Source organism: Chlamydotis macqueenii, chromosome 2, assembly GCF_036417535.1.
Source record: "Chlamydotis macqueenii isolate bChlMac1 chromosome 2, bChlMac1.mat, whole genome shotgun sequence".
Taxonomy (NCBI): Eukaryota; Metazoa; Chordata; class Aves; order Otidiformes; family Otididae; genus Chlamydotis; species Chlamydotis macqueenii.
Window position 1 is genome coordinate 86,320,478 of NC_141557.1, and position 18,354 is coordinate 86,338,831.

At 37.6% G+C, this 18,354-nt stretch overlaps 1 protein-coding gene across 9 annotated transcripts in view; it reads left to right on the forward strand.

The window, feature by feature from the left end:
* The window catches only part of CTNND2 (catenin delta 2), a 676,745-nt gene that overhangs the window by 572,270 nt on the left and 86,121 nt on the right, over window positions 1-18,354 (forward strand). For all 9 annotated transcript variants that reach the window (XM_086740367.1, XM_086740369.1, XM_086740370.1 and 6 more), the window contains 3 exons: window positions 1,491-1,608; window positions 5,917-6,102; window positions 16,026-16,199. In XM_086740367.1, coding sequence (XP_086596493.1) covers window positions 1,491-1,608; window positions 5,917-6,102; window positions 16,026-16,199 — 478 coding nt within the window. The remainder of the gene's footprint in view (window positions 1-1,490; window positions 1,609-5,916; window positions 6,103-16,025; window positions 16,200-18,354) is intronic.

An 18,354-nucleotide genomic window follows, 5' to 3' on the forward strand; every position in this document is an offset into this window, starting at 1 on the left:
TGGGCTGTATATTTTTTGTTGGGCTGTCTGCAGAGGTGAAGGGAACAGTATTGGAGCAGCTTCTGGGGCAGGGAGCAGAACTAATTAGGACTGTGTGGGGATCCAAGTCTGGATGGGAAATCATGTGTGTTTAGGGAGCAGAATCAATTAGGAACCTGCGCTGGAGGGGCTGGGGGATTTTCCAGTTACATGATTATTTGATTAGCAAAACTCTTTGGTGCTTTGGGGGAATGGAAATGCTTTTTTTTAGATGATAGGGAGGCAGAACAGGATGATGTAGGTAGAACAAAGAAAAAATTCAAAGGAAACCTATCCTTAAGTCCTCTCACCTTCCTCCATGTAAAATCCATTGCCTCTCCCAGTATTCTCATCCTTCTTCCATCTTTAATGCAAAGGAAATTGAAAATGGCATAAGAGGAAGAAAATCCATTGCCACCTTTTCAAATCAAAGAGCCAGCGGCCTCCCTTCCATCTCCATACATTGGCATTAAGTACTTAGGGCTGTGTGCTCTTTTCTGTTCTTCCTTTGTATAAACTATAGGAGTGGGGAGAGAGGAGCTACAGATGAACCACCTCAGCAGAGGGTTGTCTTCCCCTACCGAAGGAGACTGCGAAGAGTTTTACCCCATTCCTGAGATTGCTAATTCAGTCATTTCCAAACCAAAACTGCTGTGCAAATCTGAAAGCATTTTTTTCTCAGGGAGGCTTGAGGTTAGCAAGTATAGATTCTATTTATATATGCCCATTCATACATATTTGTTTCTTTATCTATCAATATTTTGAACTTTATGACACTTTATGTTATCCAGTAAATTTTGTTTTAATTGTGTGTTTATAAATATGTTCAGAAGGCCCTCTGGCCTGGTCTGAGGAACACAATTATTATAATAAGCTGAGATTTTAAATTCTGCAATGTAGAACAACTTGTGGATAACTACATAAAGAAAAGATTGAGGCATTAATATTCTCTCAAAATGAGAAAGAAGAGGAAACATTTGTTTAAAATGCCAATCAAAAAATACTAAGTGTTTTATGTTATGCTTTGATAATATTTTTCTCTCAGGTTAAGAGCCCTAACTGCTGGGCTCTTCAAATCCTAGAAGATTTCTTTAGCAAAACCTTTAGAGTTTTCAAAGTCTGATTTATATGTACACATGCACATTTTTAAAATGCTTTCTCACAAATACAAAACCTACTGTTAAAAAAAAGGAAAGAAAAATTATCAGCCCTTCAACAAATTGTAGTAGGTGGTGAGCCTCCCAGCTCAGGTGGGCGCATGCTGCTTGGCCTCTCAGCCTCTTCTTGTGGAGAACCTGATGACTTCCATTTGTTCCCCTCTGTGTTACATTTCCTAAGCTCATTCACAGCTGTCTTCATTATTCACAGCTCTCAACTGATGAAAGGAGAAAAGAAAACAAGTGTTTTATCTGTATGTTAATTGTGAGAAGGTTTCAGGAGGGGAGGTAGTGACCCTTGCTGTTGCCTTGCAGGAATGTCAGCTCTGCTGGAGAGGAGGCCCGCAGAAGAATGAGGGAGTGTGATGGCCTGACAGATGCATTGCTGTACGTGATCCAGTCTGCTCTGGGGAGCAGTGAAATTGATAGTAAGGTTTGTCATCTTTGTCTTTTCAGGAGCAAGAAATTCAGGTATTCAGGGTACATCAGGACTACAAAGTGACAGGTTTTTTTTTAAAAAGTGTGTTGTGAGGGATGCCTTAGCAAGGCATAATTGAGCCCTTTTTTTTTTTAATTTCCTTTCTCTTGTGTATTTTTGTGTGCTAAGTGTTGGATTTGTGTCTACCTGTGTAGTGTGCACAGGTAAGTATACCATCCTCTCACTGAAACTGTTAAAGAAGAAAATACAACACTGGCTTAAGAAGAGCAAATATGTCATATGCCATGTAAATTTTCTTACAGTACTCTGTCAGGTTTATGATAGAATTGATTTTGAGTACCCAGTGTGAGACAGAAATAATAACAGTGGGGTAAGCGTACAAGGCAAACAAACAAATGAAAAATTGGACAATTAAAAGGCAGTTTTGCAGTACTAGGAATATTCTTTTTTCTTGGAAGAGGATCAATGAATGCTTTCAATAACAACTGTTTTAAGATGTATTTTTATGTCAACTTTACTTCTCTGAGGTATTAGGATATGAACATGCTTCTCCAAATGGAAAAGGCACTGCCTGATTAAGAAGACTTCAAGCTTTTACAATTGAAGATTTGTAATCCGTTAAAGTATTCCAGAGAAGAAGATAAATGCTAGTTTCAAATGTCTTCTACTATCAGTATGTGGAGCTAAAGTAATTACAGTTGCTGCTCTAGGGCAACCTCGGTCCATTTGCAAAGCCCTAATAATTGCCTTTTACCCAGCACACTTTTAAAGCCCACTGGGTTTGTATTTCCAAATGATCCCTCACAGATAGTTGTCCATGGACCTCTGTGGTTTATAGGTTGGAGAGGGATAACCTCCAGAACTTTCTGGTCATTATTGTGAACCAAATAGGTGAAACTTGCCCATGCTTTCAGAGGAGGGAGAGAGGAATGATGAGAGGTTTGTAGCATGTGGTGTTGGGATAGCTGCATCTTTTTGTGTTTTGAAAGAAAAAAAAAAAAAATCCTTAAAAACCCCACAACTCATTAGTCTCTGATCAGTTTTCCATTAACAGAAGTTTATCAGAGTGATGAGGAGGAGGCCCACCCACAAGGTAGGCACCATGCTTCAGTAGGGTTCAGAGCAAACTTAGCTGCCCTCTGCAGCCTGCCACCTCCTGCGGTGCAGCCCTCAAACACGGGGCTGGTTTTAGCTTCATTAGCTCCAGAAGAGCTGAACCAGGGACTGTTTCAAAGCTCCCTGATTTGGCTTGCCTAACAGAAAGGAGAAGTTAGAGGGGGTTCACTGGAGCAGAATGGGAGGTGAATGGAGGAGGAAGGAGGGAGGAAGGCAGTTTATGCCTCATCTCACAGCTCAATGGATGCTTCTTCAGCAGTTTCTTTGTAGGTGATCCACCTGATTTCAAGATTGTTTTAGTCTTAAAAAGGCTAAATTTTAAGAAGCACAGTAAGCTCTCTGTTTTGCCTGTTATTGTTAATGTAATTTTAATTAAATTAAATATTTAAATAGCTGGCTCAATGTGTTTTTAATCTAGTTTTAAAAGTGGTGCTATTATAACCAAAAATGGAACTTTATTTTAAAATATTGTTTTCCGAATGCCATGACAGATTGCCCTGTTATATAATCTGTAATACTGTTACTGACTGAAAACTGAAATACTGGAAAACAGATCCCCACTCTTGCAGGCTCTGAAAAAGGATGGAGGACTACCAAGTGCATGCAGAGTTGTTGTTAGAGTCATTCCTTATGTTGGTGAGATTAAGAGTGTGTGAATCTTAGCAGCATTACAAGCATCAAAAGAAGTGTGGCCAGCAGGTTGAGGTGGGTGATTCTGCCCCTCTGCTCTGCTGTTGTGAGACCCCCACCTGGAGTACTGTGTCCAGTTCTGGAGCCCACAACATAAGAAGGACATGGACCTGTTGGAGTGAGTCCAGAGGAGAGCCACAAAGATGATGAGAGGGCTGGAGCACCTTTCCTGTGAGGACAGGCTGAGAGAGTTGGGGCTGTTCAGCCTGGAGAAGAGGAGGCTCCAGGGAGACCTTATAGCAGCCTTCCAGTACCTAAAGGGGGCTTATAGGAAAGGTGAGGAGAAACTCTTTAGCAGGGCCTGGTGTGGTTGTAAAATAGATGGCGGTAGATTCGGACTGGACATAAGGAAGAAACTTTTTACAGTGAGGGTGGGGGAACATTGGAACAGGTTGCCAAGGGAGGTGGTGGAGGCCCCATCCCTGGAAACATTCAGGGCCTGGTTGGACAAGGCTCTGAGCAACCTTATCAAGGTGCAGGTGTCCTTGTTCCTTGCAGGGGGGTTGGACTAGATGACCTTTGAAGGTCCCTTCCAACCCTAACTATTCTATGATCTTAGCAGCAGTGTTTCTTATAAATGTCTAATAAGAACAAACTGTGATACTTCACGTTGAAATGTTACAAGTGAGTGACTTAGACACAGTTACTGGGCAAAGTTACTGTTAATAATTTTCAGTTGATCTATTAAGACTACTGAACTCGTATTTAGTCCTCTTACAATGAAACTGAAAAGTATCTATAGGAATGAGTAATACAAGGACCTATGAAAGATCAAAGCTAGAAGTCAAGGAGGAGTGAAGTCTGTCCAGCTGCATGACTAGAACCAGCTTTCTTGGCTTGTACCAGATCATTTTAGTGAAGAAGGTGTTGGTTGCATTTGAGGCTTGGGAGTTTTCTTATCAATTTTTAGTTTGAGGTAATGTCCTTGAGGTGGACTTAGCTAATTTGTTTTTGACATAATGAGAATTTTAAGTGTGAAAACTGTTATTCATAAAAAGGAGAATTGAAATTCAGAACCCTAATCACCAAATGCAAAGCTTCAGCATATTATGGATGTACAGAAGTAAATATTAGCAAGAGTGAATAAAAATCAAATGTGGAAATGTTAAAGAGAAGCAAAAGAAGTAGCAAACATTTTACAATCACTATGAGATTTGCAAAGCTTTGAGGTATGGAAGGTACACTGAAGTTTCACATTTTCTACATATGTATTTCTACATGTGTTTACGTATTTGGGTGGAGAATTCAAATTAGTACAAGTGTAATGTGAAATTCCATTTATATTTTTAAAAAACTAGATTAAAAATCCTGTCTAGATAAGTCTGAGTTCAGTGTTCAATATAATCTCTGGAACTTAATATCATCTCAAAAACCATGTGCCAAATGCATAGCTGGCATAAGCTCTTACTGTATATAAAAGTAAATGAAGCCCCATCTGTTTGCCTCACTGCTGAACGTGGCAGAGTATAATTGAGCCGAAAGCCTCACAGTCGTTCCATTCTGGGTTAATGGAGCAACAGAGATAGTGACTATTGCTTTTTTTATCTCCATCCAGCATTGGGAAGAGCTGAAATAGATATAGATAGATACCGACTGGGTTTTCTAACCATGCTTTCCCTGGCTCCAGAAAATTAAGCACATATCCTTCCCATTAAGAGTAGTCAAACCAAATTAAAGCAACTAAATGAGTAAACTTCAAGCGAGTCTAAAGTGAGCTTCTTTTAGACTTGCAGAATTATCTTGATTACCAGTGCCATCTTTTTCCTTGGCTGAGTCTCATTCCATTTCTGGATTCCTGCCACAATCTTCCACAGAAGGCACAACCTACTAGGGGGACAAATGGATGGAAGGGAAAGGCTACCTACAAGTTATTTGCAGCCCTACTAGAAGCAGTAAAAACAACAAGACTTGTGAGATTTCTGGTCTTACTTCTGGGACTTGAGAAACATCATCTGTTCATGCTACAAGTATTTCTGAAACAGAACTCAGCTTCCATTTTTCTGGTAATTTACATGGAATTGATGCCAGAAATAACCTTTATTTCTGTTTAAAAAAAAAAAACAAAAAAAACCCAAAACAAACAAAACCAACAAAAAAACCTACAACCTGGTGCCATTTTCTATTTGTAGTATTTTCTGTTCACTGAGGTGGAGTTTGCTGACATTCTGTGTGTGTTCAGATTCTGTTGATTACTTTTTGTCATGGCTTCAGTTTCACATGGGGCTTTGGCATGAATTTCAGAATGACAAGAAAAAAACTTGTGCAAAAAATATTGTCCGGGCTGCTGATTTCTTTCCATAAAAATTTCTAAATCTCTTAAGCTATGGTTACCTGAGGAGCACTCAGAAATGAGCAGACAAGGATTGTGGTGTGAAAATGTATGTGGAAAGATCGATGGTATTTCTTCTGCTTTGTATACAGAGTGAGCAAGGGAAGGATTTTAACTTTTTTTCTGGTTTTGTTTTCTGTTCTTTTTTTTTTTGTCACACATTTCAGACCGTTGAAAACTGTGTGTGCATTTTGAGGAACCTCTCATACAGGCTAGCTGCAGAAACATCTCAGGGACAGCAGATGGGAACAGACGAACTTGATGGATTACTCTGTGGTGATGCCAATGGAAAAGACGCAGAGAGTTCAGGATGCTGGGGGAAGAAGAAGAAGAAAAAGAAATCACAAGATCAGGTAATGGAAGTTACTTACAGCTGCATTGCAAGTGGTTGAAGTGCCCATCACTTAAAATATAAATGATTAATGCACTATATTAGAAATAAAGTGCATGATGCATAATATACAAAACTGTTGCCTTTTGTTAATTAGCTGAGAGATTAATGCAGAGTATGGTTTGAGTAACAAGAGGAAATACGTTTGCTTGAGAAAGTTTCACATTATGTGGTGGCACCTGGAAGCTGTACTCATGGGTACGCTGTCAACACTATAAATACTGTAAACTGCTCAGTCTATTAAAGGAAGTAATTTATAATGAAAAGTGTAAGTCTTAACATTCAGATGTAATCTGCATGTGCTTTACGCTGTACTTCCACACAGCCACCTATGTGTAGAGAGGCCTTGATGCAAGCAAACATCAGGCTTACATTTTTATACTTATTTCTTCAAAGTTAATCTTATACTGTGCCTCTGTGTGTTGTGAGAAAACTATACAGGACTGAATCAAGTAATATGAGTGAATGTTAAAGCACGCCTATTTTGATATATTTAATGTTATTACCAAACAAAGGTTGAGAATTACAGTCTTGATAGTTTCCTCAAGTTATTTGAGCTGCTGTGGGTTTTATTTTAGGTGGATTGACTTTCAAAGTGTATTTATCTCCTTATTTTCCCATTAACAACTTAAAATTTGGGGAATGCTGACTATGATGTTACGGAGAAAGACTGTATCAGTACAGACACTAAATATTGACAGACACACGTTGGATCAGTACACACGCTAAATAGCAATGACAATGGCTACTGATTTATGAACTTCTTCAAATGACCTGTGCTGGCAGCAGGCAGTTCTCCACCTCTTCCTAGACTTGGTCTTTTCCATTGCTTTTTGTTTCTGTTTCAGATTCCTCAAAGAAAATACTCTGTGCATGTAATTGCTTACTCAAATGAGTATTTGCATAAATGATGTAAACCAGTATTGAAAATATTCCTGAGTTCATAAAGCAAACTGTATTAGTGTGAAAAAGTTACAGGAACATTAACAAGCTAAGATTCAGGTACTGAAAGATGCAGCACTCATGCCTAGTAAGACTGTAATTTCACTTACTCTTCTAGTTAAACACTACAGTCATCAGATAATTTGAATTTATTATGACCTTTTGTTGGGATTCCTGTACTAGGCTACATCTAGATTAAAAGTGACAAAGGAAGCTAATTTTACCCCGCAAAGCAGTCATCGTCTCTGTTCCTGAATTAACAGTTCCTACACACCACGCTTGCAGGTATTCAAAGTGCAGAAACAAAAGTAGCATGTCTGGATATGAATGGGTCATACTGCAGCTCACCTTTCTCTTTTGATGCTTTGTTTACCAACACACATGTGTGCACATACAGACACTATATAAAGTCTTTTTTTAACTCTTTCCTTTGTATTCCTTGTGTGATTTCTGGATCTCAGGTTTGTACTTTTAACTCTGTACCACTGACTGGTTCAATGTTCCTGTCAGACTTTTCTGTACTACAGAAATTTCCTGTAAAAGATCTTTCTCCTCCTCCAGACCAAAGAACTAATGTCATTTGGCTGATTTCCTTTATATACATGCTTCTGCCTGCTCTTAGATATCTTTTGTCTATTTCTATGAGCGTTCATTACCAGCACAGAGCATGGTAAAGGTCTCTTCAGATCTGCTTCTGTTTGTGTAATGGAAGGGTTTGATACAATTTTTAAAAGCCAAAGAAAAGTAGAACCATACACTTATTTTCAGGTTTATGTTCACTGGGCTTTTCTGAGACAAGGAAATAAATTTACTCTTTCCAGAACTCATTTTGTGGTGCACAGGACCGCTTTGCTTTACAAAAAATTAGAAATATCTTTCTAATTATTTTTATTCTTTCATCTCATTGCCTTTAAATCTGGACAGCCTACACTATCTTGCCATATACCAGTTCTTACCTGTGGCTGTTATTCAGTTCAGAGTTTAAGGGAGCATTGTGAGCCTTCTGCAGAGTTTGTTATTCTCACCCTGTGATCCTTGACTGTTGTTGACCATACCAAACATTTTAAAATACGTTATCAGGTTAACTAGAATGCTACTAAAAACAAATGTGACTGAGGTCTATCAGCAAGATCACCATGCTAGAAACAGCTCTCCCAACTTGCTCTCATAAATGGGAAAGAAAAACAGAAGAATGTTTTTCTGGTAACTGTGCCTTTATATTAATAGCATTGAGCTTGACACTGAACTCAAACTTGAGGTAAGGGTTATATTTTTTTTGTCCATTTATTTTGCAAACATGAGCACACAACTATATTGAGTTGGCTTTCTTTCTGGAAAGCACTCAGTCCAATTAAGTAACAGAAAAAATTTTGACTCTGTCATTTTCTTGGTAGTTTTTCAGGACTCCAGTATGTTCATTACTATTAAAAAGTAAGACTAACTGGAAACCTAAATCATGTTCTTGCCTATGTCACAGTCAGGAATACTCTACTATTTCTCTGTGTGTCAAGAAATGTCAGTATTCTTGGGTGTTTTGTTGGGGTTGGTTTTCTCCATCCAAGAGTCTCTAACAACAGTATCATCTTGGGTTCCTCAGGTTAGTCAGAATTCATCCCATCTAAACTAAGCTCATCAACACTTTTTGCAGCTTGCAGGAGAAAGTTTTGACATGTTCTTTCACCATACATTGTCTCCCTGTGTGCTGACTTCTGCCCTGTATATTGCACATGCACATATTCTTTTACAGTAATCTAATTGTTTTTCTGCAAGACTTTTAAATTTCTCCAGGTAATGCCTTTCATAATCTCTTTTCAATTGCAGTGCTTAAGCTGTTGCCTGCTGCTTGTTCTGTCCCTCAGAACAGATCTCCTGCACTTCTTGGGATGCTATTTTTAGAGTGCTTATTCCTTTAAGTGCCTCATCAGGGAACCTTTTATTCTCTGAAATATCTTATATTATAGTTCTGAAGATTACGCTGATGATGGACAGTGTTTTACGTGTAAATAACCAAGACATACCTGCGGAATTGTCATAGGATGCAAAGATTTACAACATCTGAAACACTGAAAGCACTGCACACCACCACGGGTTTGGAACCTGTGGAAGGAAACCTCAAAGAAGCAGACAATGAGAAAGATATAGAAGTAGTCAGTTACTCAGGTGCCCCATGGAGAGACAGCATTGAGCTTCACTCTACTTCCAATAGATTGTTCACGCTAGACAATAAAAACCTAGTTAGTGAAGTTCTTCAAAAACGTTAAAAAAAAAATCTTTCTTTAGGCTCGTTATTGTTGTCACTTACAGATACACAAAGTGGAGTTGAAACTCCAGTCGTTACCTGTGTGATTCCTTTAATACTTGGGAGTTTTGCCTTTCCTGTTACGTGAAGCACGGGGCACAGACACATCTCTACTGAGGTGTCACAGCTCTTACAAGGGAGTAGTTTCTAGTTCTGCAGCATGCTACACTGTATGTTTCCACAGAAAATACGTGTTGAGGGTATAAGTATCATTCTTTTTTTGGCAGTGCACGGGATTCTCATAGAATAAAACTGACTGCCTCAGTCTTCCTCAGAGGATAAGGTTTACAAAACAGTGGAGGGGGGAAATGTTCAGACTTCAGTGAACGCGATTTTGAAATTTCCTTTTACAGTATACTTCTTTAGTCCTTCATTTAGTTCCTCGAGCGTGTATTTTCTTGAACTCCTTCTGAAGTAACAGATATGGGCATTTATGGGGTGGTCTTTAATTTTTGAATAAAACTATACAACTTATCTAAAAGCTACTAGTAGCAAAACTACTGTAATTGGGTAGTAATACCAGATGTATCATTTTAGTAGATGTGGATGAAGTCACAGTTTTCTATACTTAACAAAAAGAAATTCCCAAACATAGATGGGGAGTTTATTTCTTAAACCATAAAATAGGAGAAACCTTCTCTAACAATAAAGTCACCTTCTCATTGGATTTCTCTGTAAAAGTAAAGTAGATGTAAATTTCTTTGCTTAATGATTTAGGAAACAATTATCCCTGTTTCTCTAGGTTATATTTTAGTTGTGATCGCACATAAGTTGCTTGATGAGAAAAACAGAACTGAGTAGTAATATGAAATGTTATTTTCATTGAAAGGCCTTTTAAGAACAAATTGGAGTCTTTTTTTTTTCCATTAATGACATTAGCTGTCTATACTAATGGCAATTTCTCTACATCTTGAAATCAAATAAGAGATGTTTGTTCAGTTCATAGTTAAGTCTAGTATTGCCTTTTAAATTACTTTATTTAAGGAGTTCACTTAGGATCACAGGAAACAAGTGTTCTATTCATTTCAGAGTAAAGGTGGGTGGTGTTAAAAGAGCCCACAATCCTTCCTTTCTTCCATGGTTTAACAGAGCTTAGACAGGTTCCTGAGGCATGTGCTTTGTCATGCAAGCTTAATGCCAGAAGACGACCCAAACCTTCTGAAGATTGGCAAAAAAAGCCACTTATAACATTGGTATTATGTATGGAAAAACAGAAAGCAAAACTTCTACAAAGACTTAAGAAAAAGTAAATGAGACTCACTTGACTTTGTTTCTGTCTCAGACCCCACTGTAATTCCTTGCTGTCACTGCTGTTCGTTATATTCTCTCTGCTGCTTACTTGTGATCGGCTATTACTGAATCCTCACTGCACAAAGCTCTCCAGCTATAGAGGCCTTAATCTCTGACTAGGACATCATAGACATTGACCTCTCTGCATTCTGTCATGTCACTCTTCAGGTGGAAACTAATTTTCCCACTACAGAAAATTTTGTCACTGCTGTTGGTATGCTCACTGCTGACAACAGGTTTATTCTTTGGGCTGTAAGAGAAACAAGGATTATGACAAAAAGCAGGTAGGGAAAATAAGACGTATGGTCCAATTTCAGTAAAAAAGCCAGGGAGTTGTCATTAATCCTTATTTTATTTCTTGTTATGCAGCCCATTATATACACATGTGGCACTATTTCATTTCTTTTCCTTTCTTCACTAAGAAGCAGAGTAACTTCTTGGCTTCATGTTCCTCTCGAGTTCGCTACCTGTGATCATTCTTGTCAACCTGGAATCTAGCCCAAAATCTCTTTTTTTTTTTTTTTTTTAATTGGAAGTGGCACTTTTGAAATGAGCCTGACCTTCTCTTTCACCTTCTGTTAGCAGCCTTAAGGTATAACAGCAACACTTCAAGCTATATACCATTATGAATTGACTGGCACACCTCTTCAGCATGCTTGCTAAGTGGGCTGTAAATTTTTCTATCCAGGTGAAATAGCAGATTTAAGGCAATAATATTTCAAAAAGAATAAAAAATACAGCTGTCAGGTGTGCCTTTTCATGTGGTGAGACTACTGTTTTACCAAGTATATGTCAATATTCTTCCAAGCCATACCAAATTAATAAGCACAGAAACAGAGAAATGGCAGCATCTTCAGGGCGTAGCAAATAATCTAAACTGAGATTAGGGATGAAAGACTGTGTTGCCAGTATGTTCTGCTTACGAAGGATATTATTTCTACTTCTTCTTTGTCTTGCACAAAGTGGTTCTACCAAGTGTTGATTAGCAAGAAATCAATGATCTTGAGCAGCTCTTTACAGAGCTTCTTAGCAACCATTTCTAAATTCTTGCCTTCCTGCACAGAAACATCTCATATACCCTGGGAATCTCTCAGTATCATGTATGACTAAATTGTTTTCAAAGCCAAAACTACAGGGTTATTAAATATAATTTGTATTTGTCAATATATGGAATGTAGTGCAAAGCCCATTAGCTTCAGCTTCTTATGGAGAGGGAAGCGGTGAGGAGATGTAGTGAGATGCCAAAGATTGTTACTCCTGGATTGAACTCCATCCTCTTTTATTTGGGAGAGATCTGATTTTAAGTAAAGACAAAATTCACAAATTCAATGAAATAATTTTTCTTAGCCAAGTGTAATAATATTTAAAAGTTGAATAAAAGGCATTGGCTAATATTTTAGTGTAATATATAATATGAATTGTAAATTAAATTTATTCATATCTCAGGTTAGTAATAAAGATTCAAAACATTGGAATTTTTTGAAAGCATTACCTTTCCCAAAATCGTAAACATTGTTGCATCAAACTGGGGAGGTTGCCGTTATTTATGCAATAAACTGTATCCAAAAATTGCCCAGTTTTGTTGGGACTATGTGTTGCTGAACCACATCAGCTCTTCCTTCTCTCACTTTTGTCCTGTAGTCTCTGCCATTAAGCACATTCATTTGTATTTGTCACCTTTTTTTAGGCCTTGATATCTAAACTGAAATTTGACTTGGTTTAAATAGTGGCATTCCTGCCTCCTTTGTATCAGATGCATGGATTCCCATTACCCCTGAAAGCAAGCTCTGTGATTTTGATGAATTTTTGTTGCTTAACTTCAGATTTCTGCTTCTGACAGCATTGGCTAACACATTTCTTGGATAAAGGTTTCCAAAAGAGGTTGTTGGACTGACATGCCAAGGGACAGCTGACATAGACTGCTGCAGCCACTAAGATATGCAGGGTGAGAAATCATTGTTCTCTTAGGAGGCCTGTTAGTTTAAAAGTCTTTGGCGTTTCAAAAATGCTTTTGGTGAGCACTGTTTAATTGCTGATATAAATTTTGTCACTGCTGCTACAAAGAGCTTAGCTACAGTGTTGTCAGACCATCTCAAATGCCTAGGCTAATTGGAGAGAGATCAAGATAGTTTTAGTCATTGCTGGGTTTTTTTTCCTAGATTTTCTTTTCTGACTAGTGGAAAGGAAAATACTCAATAAATGAAAATAAAACTCTGTTGTTGTGTTATCACAGGAAAACCTGTTGTCATGTGATATTTCTTAAGAACAAACCCCACCAACTTGAGGTTGTTAGTAAAAAAAAACAAAATATGGAGAGTGCACTTCTGTTACTGAGCTGAAGTTCTCCCTGGTATTCAGTACAATTACGCTATAAGCATGGATGTGCTTTCATTAAAGTGAGAAAGAAAGTGATAGATAATCTGTTATGCGACACGGGGGAGCATCTCGATGAGTGATCTTTTTCTCCTCTCAAAGTTCCTTAGTAATGTGAAAACTTTGGAAGCTTTATTAGAGTAATCTTGCTCTCACAAGTCTGTTGTTCTTAAAGATCTTTCTGTGCAGGTTTTTATTCTTCTTAACTTTCATCCTTTCTTTGCATCAGTTTCAGGAAATGAGAGATTTGTATCTCACCCACATAACAGTTTGTCAGCTTCAACCACAATATATGTGGGTAATTTCAGCTGAAGGAGGGAAGCCTGGAAGGAATATTTGGTTATGACTTTTTTTTTCCTCCTTAGCATAAGCTAGGAAGAGTAATTACATGCAGTCATCCTCTTTTTTTTTTTTTTTTCAGAAACTCCTAATACATCCACAGTCCATCTCAAATGGACCTTACTGATCATTCCTGATGGTCTGCAACAGTACAGTAACTGTTCCAGTAATTCACTGGGTAGAGTTGTTTAGCACGCTGCCTTGGATCATTAATATTGAGCAATGTGAACTACAAAGCAACTTGTGCCATGCCTTAAACACCATTTGAGAAAATGGACTGTAGCATTGTTTTGGGGAAAATATATTTTTTGCTCAGGCAATTGATGTTTGTGTTTTTGAAATACAAAATAAATGGGTGAAGATCAGGAAAATCTCCGATGCAGTATCTTCTTTTTTGACCTGTAGCAGTCTTGCATGCATGCGTGTCACTAGATTTACTGCACCCTCACTGTACATGCAGGTGTGGTACCAAAGACTTCCATCACTCTTACAAGGACCCTGAGGCATCACAACGTCTGGAGAAAAACACCTTCCTCCCCATTTGGTGATAAATTAATACAATCATGCTGAAAGTAGCAAGAAGGGCAGGGAAATGCAGTAATTTGTCACACTTTTTTTTTTTTTTTTTTAATGTTTTCTCATTACTGGGCAGAATGGCAAAACCACATTAAATATTAATTTATCTGCAGGTATCATTTCTAGTGCACAGCATGAATATATATACACCTCTTTATATGAGCTGATTTTCAGCAGCCTTTTGGATTATAAATACCTGAGTTTAAAAAAAAAATTATATCTACACATGTGTACCAAAAATGTATTTGGTCCATCTGATACATTTGCTACATTATGTATACTTTGTCCCTGAAATAATATAAGTACCCTGTGCAAACACTGTTCAGTTGCATAATGTGTCCATAATTCATGCAAATTGGAATGAGATGGATGAAGACCTGAATTTGTGCCCTTGGACAACACAAGTTGTTCATTAGTGGGCTTACTAAGGTACAAAGCCCAAGCCTTCTATGAGGTCAGATGTGACCTGCAAGACACATTTCTCATTTGCTTTCCAAAAAATTCTAACAGCGCAAATGAGTGAATTCTGAGAGTTAAAATAAAAAGCAGGCTTTTATGTAGTTTTTATGAGCTGATGAGAAGTCATTTCTGGCAAGGATGGTGATTTATATGAAGAAAAAAGAACTGAGTCACATACAGTGAAATCAACCTATTGGTTTAAAGGAAGAAATGTGTGAAAAAAAATTCAAAGGCACAGCCTTAGTGTAGTGTCATTGGAAGGAATTGTTTCTCCAGAAAGCAGTTTTCCTGTAGTTTCTCAACCACCACTAGTTATTGCTGTGCCGGTTCTTTTAAACGATGGTAACTTCTGTCCAGGGCAGTGAGTTTCATATCTGAGCAGCTTTCTGGTTTTGAGTAACTGCTCATGTGGATTAAATGGCTATCTTCCCATTTTGGTGGTTTTTTCTGCTTTAATTTAGGAAAAAAAAATAGTGTTCAGGATTCTTATTGTCAGTAATCTAGTAAAACTGTGCTAAAATTAAGCTGTATTAGTTGTTATTAGATAAGACTTGATTGATTGTCCCTTAAATTATATGTAGATTTTTAAAGTTAGCTTAAATAAAATGATGATTGATGCTTCCTGAAAATAAGAGAATCTAAGTCTTTTCCCAGTGCAAGTATCATTGTGTTTTGTAATTTGTAACTAATTAAATCAGCTAGGAAAATTAACTGTTGCAGATCTAAACAAGGAGTTAATTTGGCCTTTGCTTTCTTTGAATGTCTAGTAGATGTTTAATGTTATGATACACATTTTTTATCTACATAATCACAGTAAGCTCTAACCCACGGTGTTAAAAGGTTTACTTTGTGTCATATCGTGCAATCTGTACATCTCAGAGGTGTTAGAAAAGAGATTGTATAAAACGTTGGGACTTGTTTTTAACACTGGTATTAAGGCTATGAATTTTCTAAATCCCTTTATCTGTTCAAAGCAAATAAAAATATATACATTACATATATAGATAAAATCACATTTAAAACATTATTAAAAGTGCATTCCACATCTTTCTTTTTTTTTAAAAAAAGTGTTAGAAGTCCTTGAAGTACCTTCTTTTTAAGATGTTTCATGCTTAGGTGCAAGGATTGTGCATTCCGTTGGAGAGCCCAGTCACTGCTATCCCTCAGTAAAGTTTGTTTCTCATAGGAGTGGGTTTTGTGCAGTAACCTGCTTGTTGTCCCGGTGTTAATATTACCCACTTTGGATATCAGACTAGGGTTATTTTCGTGGCAAAACTCTGTATGTGATGAGAAGAAGAGTCTGTTTTGTGAGATGGTTCTGCCTACTACATTGGAGTCTCAGACCATACGGCTGGCTGGCTGTATGGCTGAACCCCTCCAGAACTTGCCCAGTGAGAAGCCAGAAGTTGAGCTGTTGGAGAAGACTTGTCACTCCTGAGCCTTTCTATGAAGAATCACATGATATCCTGAAATTGAAATTGAGAATGGCTGCTTGCGGGCAGGTGCATTCACATAAGCAGACATCATAGATGTTATAGCTTCAACTGAGGGAACTGTCAAGTATTTCACTGTTCCTTCCTGACAATCTGATTTGTACTTTCCAACAGTGGGATGGCGTAGGACCTCTCCCAGACTGTGCAGAACCACCCAAAGGAATCCAGATGCTGTGGCACCCTTCAATAGTCAAACCCTACCTCACACTTCTTTCTGAGTGCTCAAATCCAGACACGCTGGAGGGGGCAGCAGGGGCACTGCAGAATTTGGCTGCTGGGAGCTGGAAGGTAGGAGTATTAACCTAATATGTATTTTTTTTTCAGTTTGGAAAACCCCTCTAGAGGACGGTAAGTTGTTGATATAAATGTATCTGAATGCTCCTGGTAGTGGAATAACCCACTGTTTTCACTGAATTATCTACAGTCAAATTTGAGATAGTATTTTAAGTCCTCTGAACTGATACAGGTAGTCATAGCATTGGACAACTCAGCATGCAGCAGTGAAAATCACCTTGGTCAAGTCAAGTATGAAAACCTGCTGTTGAAAACCAATATCAAAGTGAAGAGAAGCAGCGTCTTTGTGAATCTGGGGTGACAGAGCCATGAAAAATGAGCCAAAAATATCATCTGTGACAATCAAATGAAACCATATTGTTTTGTCACTGCAGAAACTGGCTGACATTCAGTCTTTTAAGAAAAACCAGGCAAGAACAGAGCAAGATATAAGTGATGTGACACCAACACAAGTAATCTTACCATCTGCTTTCTTATAAAATAAGACATTATTAAAATGTGTCAACAATATGATTAAATATGTACAATGAGCAAGGAAATGCTCAATCAAGGTGCTCTATTCCAGCTTATCCTCCTTTTTAGTTACAATCAATAGATTCATTTTTCTGTCTCGTATTATTTGCAATGAATCAAGAAAAAACTCAAGAACTCATTTATTAGATTTTGAAAATATTTCTAAACTTAGAACAAATCAATAAAATTCAAGATAACAGTTGAGCCTATTTTACTTTTTAGGGCAATCCCTTTGGCGCTTTCCTGATGGTAAACTGGTTTGATTGGGTGAAAGTACTAACTATCTAGTCCTATTGTTTAAAGATAGTGCTTTCATTTTAAGTTAATTCTTAGTCTGAATTTTTCACATTTACTATGAAAACATGCATATATAGGGAAATGCAGTTATCAAAGTTAGGTCTCAGAAAGTATCCTGTTTGGTTTTTAAGCGTTCGGGCATTGATGTGTGATATGTAGATATCAATTCAATGAGGTATTCATTTTGAAGTGTTAGCCATGAGGCTAATAACTTACTTTTTCCCTTAAAGTTTTATTGGAAGTTGAGTTGGCACACTCAGTAGATCTTCAGAGGCATGTGATTTTTTTTTTTTTGAGCCCACCAACCTTAAAAAATGCCTTTGACTATTGCATTCATTGACATATGAAATGAGTAACAAAAGTATCTGTCCAGTGATTTCTATCCTACAAAGTGCTATTTTCACTGTGCCTGAAAATCATTATACTTTTATTACTCTATTATAGACCACATCAGATTGTGTAGTCCTGGCAAAGAAACACAATAAATGTGTTTTATTCATTTAGAAATGGGTGTAGCCCCGGTCCAAATGAGAAAATGGTGCATGTGTATTTGCCAGGACTAACAGGAGTGATAAAATACAAGTGACGCCCCTTCTCTGTTTCTAATAAATGTGTATCTGTCATCCCTTAGTTGGCAGAAGTATGTGGTGGCAAGAGGAAGGAAGGCTCCGCCGAGCTCTTCGACAAGTGCTGGGTTAGAAAGACTGATTTGAAGTTTAATGCTATCCACACTGATACCATGGGAAAAGCTCAGTTGTTCTTGTGTTGCTCTATTTTTCTGAAGATTCACCAGTTCCATTACAAGTGATGTGCAGACACAGAATGAATATCCTTAATTTCACATCTCATACTAGCTGTTTTTGTGAGGAGAATAATCCTCTTTGGGGATTGCATAAGCATTGATGTTTCCACCTTTAGACCTCTTTTTTTTTTCCACTGCTGCAATCTTCAGGATATAAAATGACTGAAATAAAAGATAGAGAATTCTTAAAACAAGAGGTTACTCCTAAGGGACATTTTCATTTTTTTAGTTCCTCCAAGAAATTGTAATTGTGTAAGGAATGAGAATTTTTTTATTTGAAATCTTTCGAGAACAACTTTATGATAGACTGAAAGAGAAAAAGAGCAAAGTGCATTAAAATAAATACTATTGCTATTAATGTTAATAGCAAAAGCATTTTTTTTTCCAATTAGCATTTTTTTAATTCCAGAGGAATCCCAGAATACATGAGGCAGTCAGTGCACCAGGCATGCTCACATGCTTCTGAAGATACAGTCTCTTCTGGAAAAAAATACAGTGTAGTTGATATACTTGCATAATTCCTTCCCAGCTGTTTCA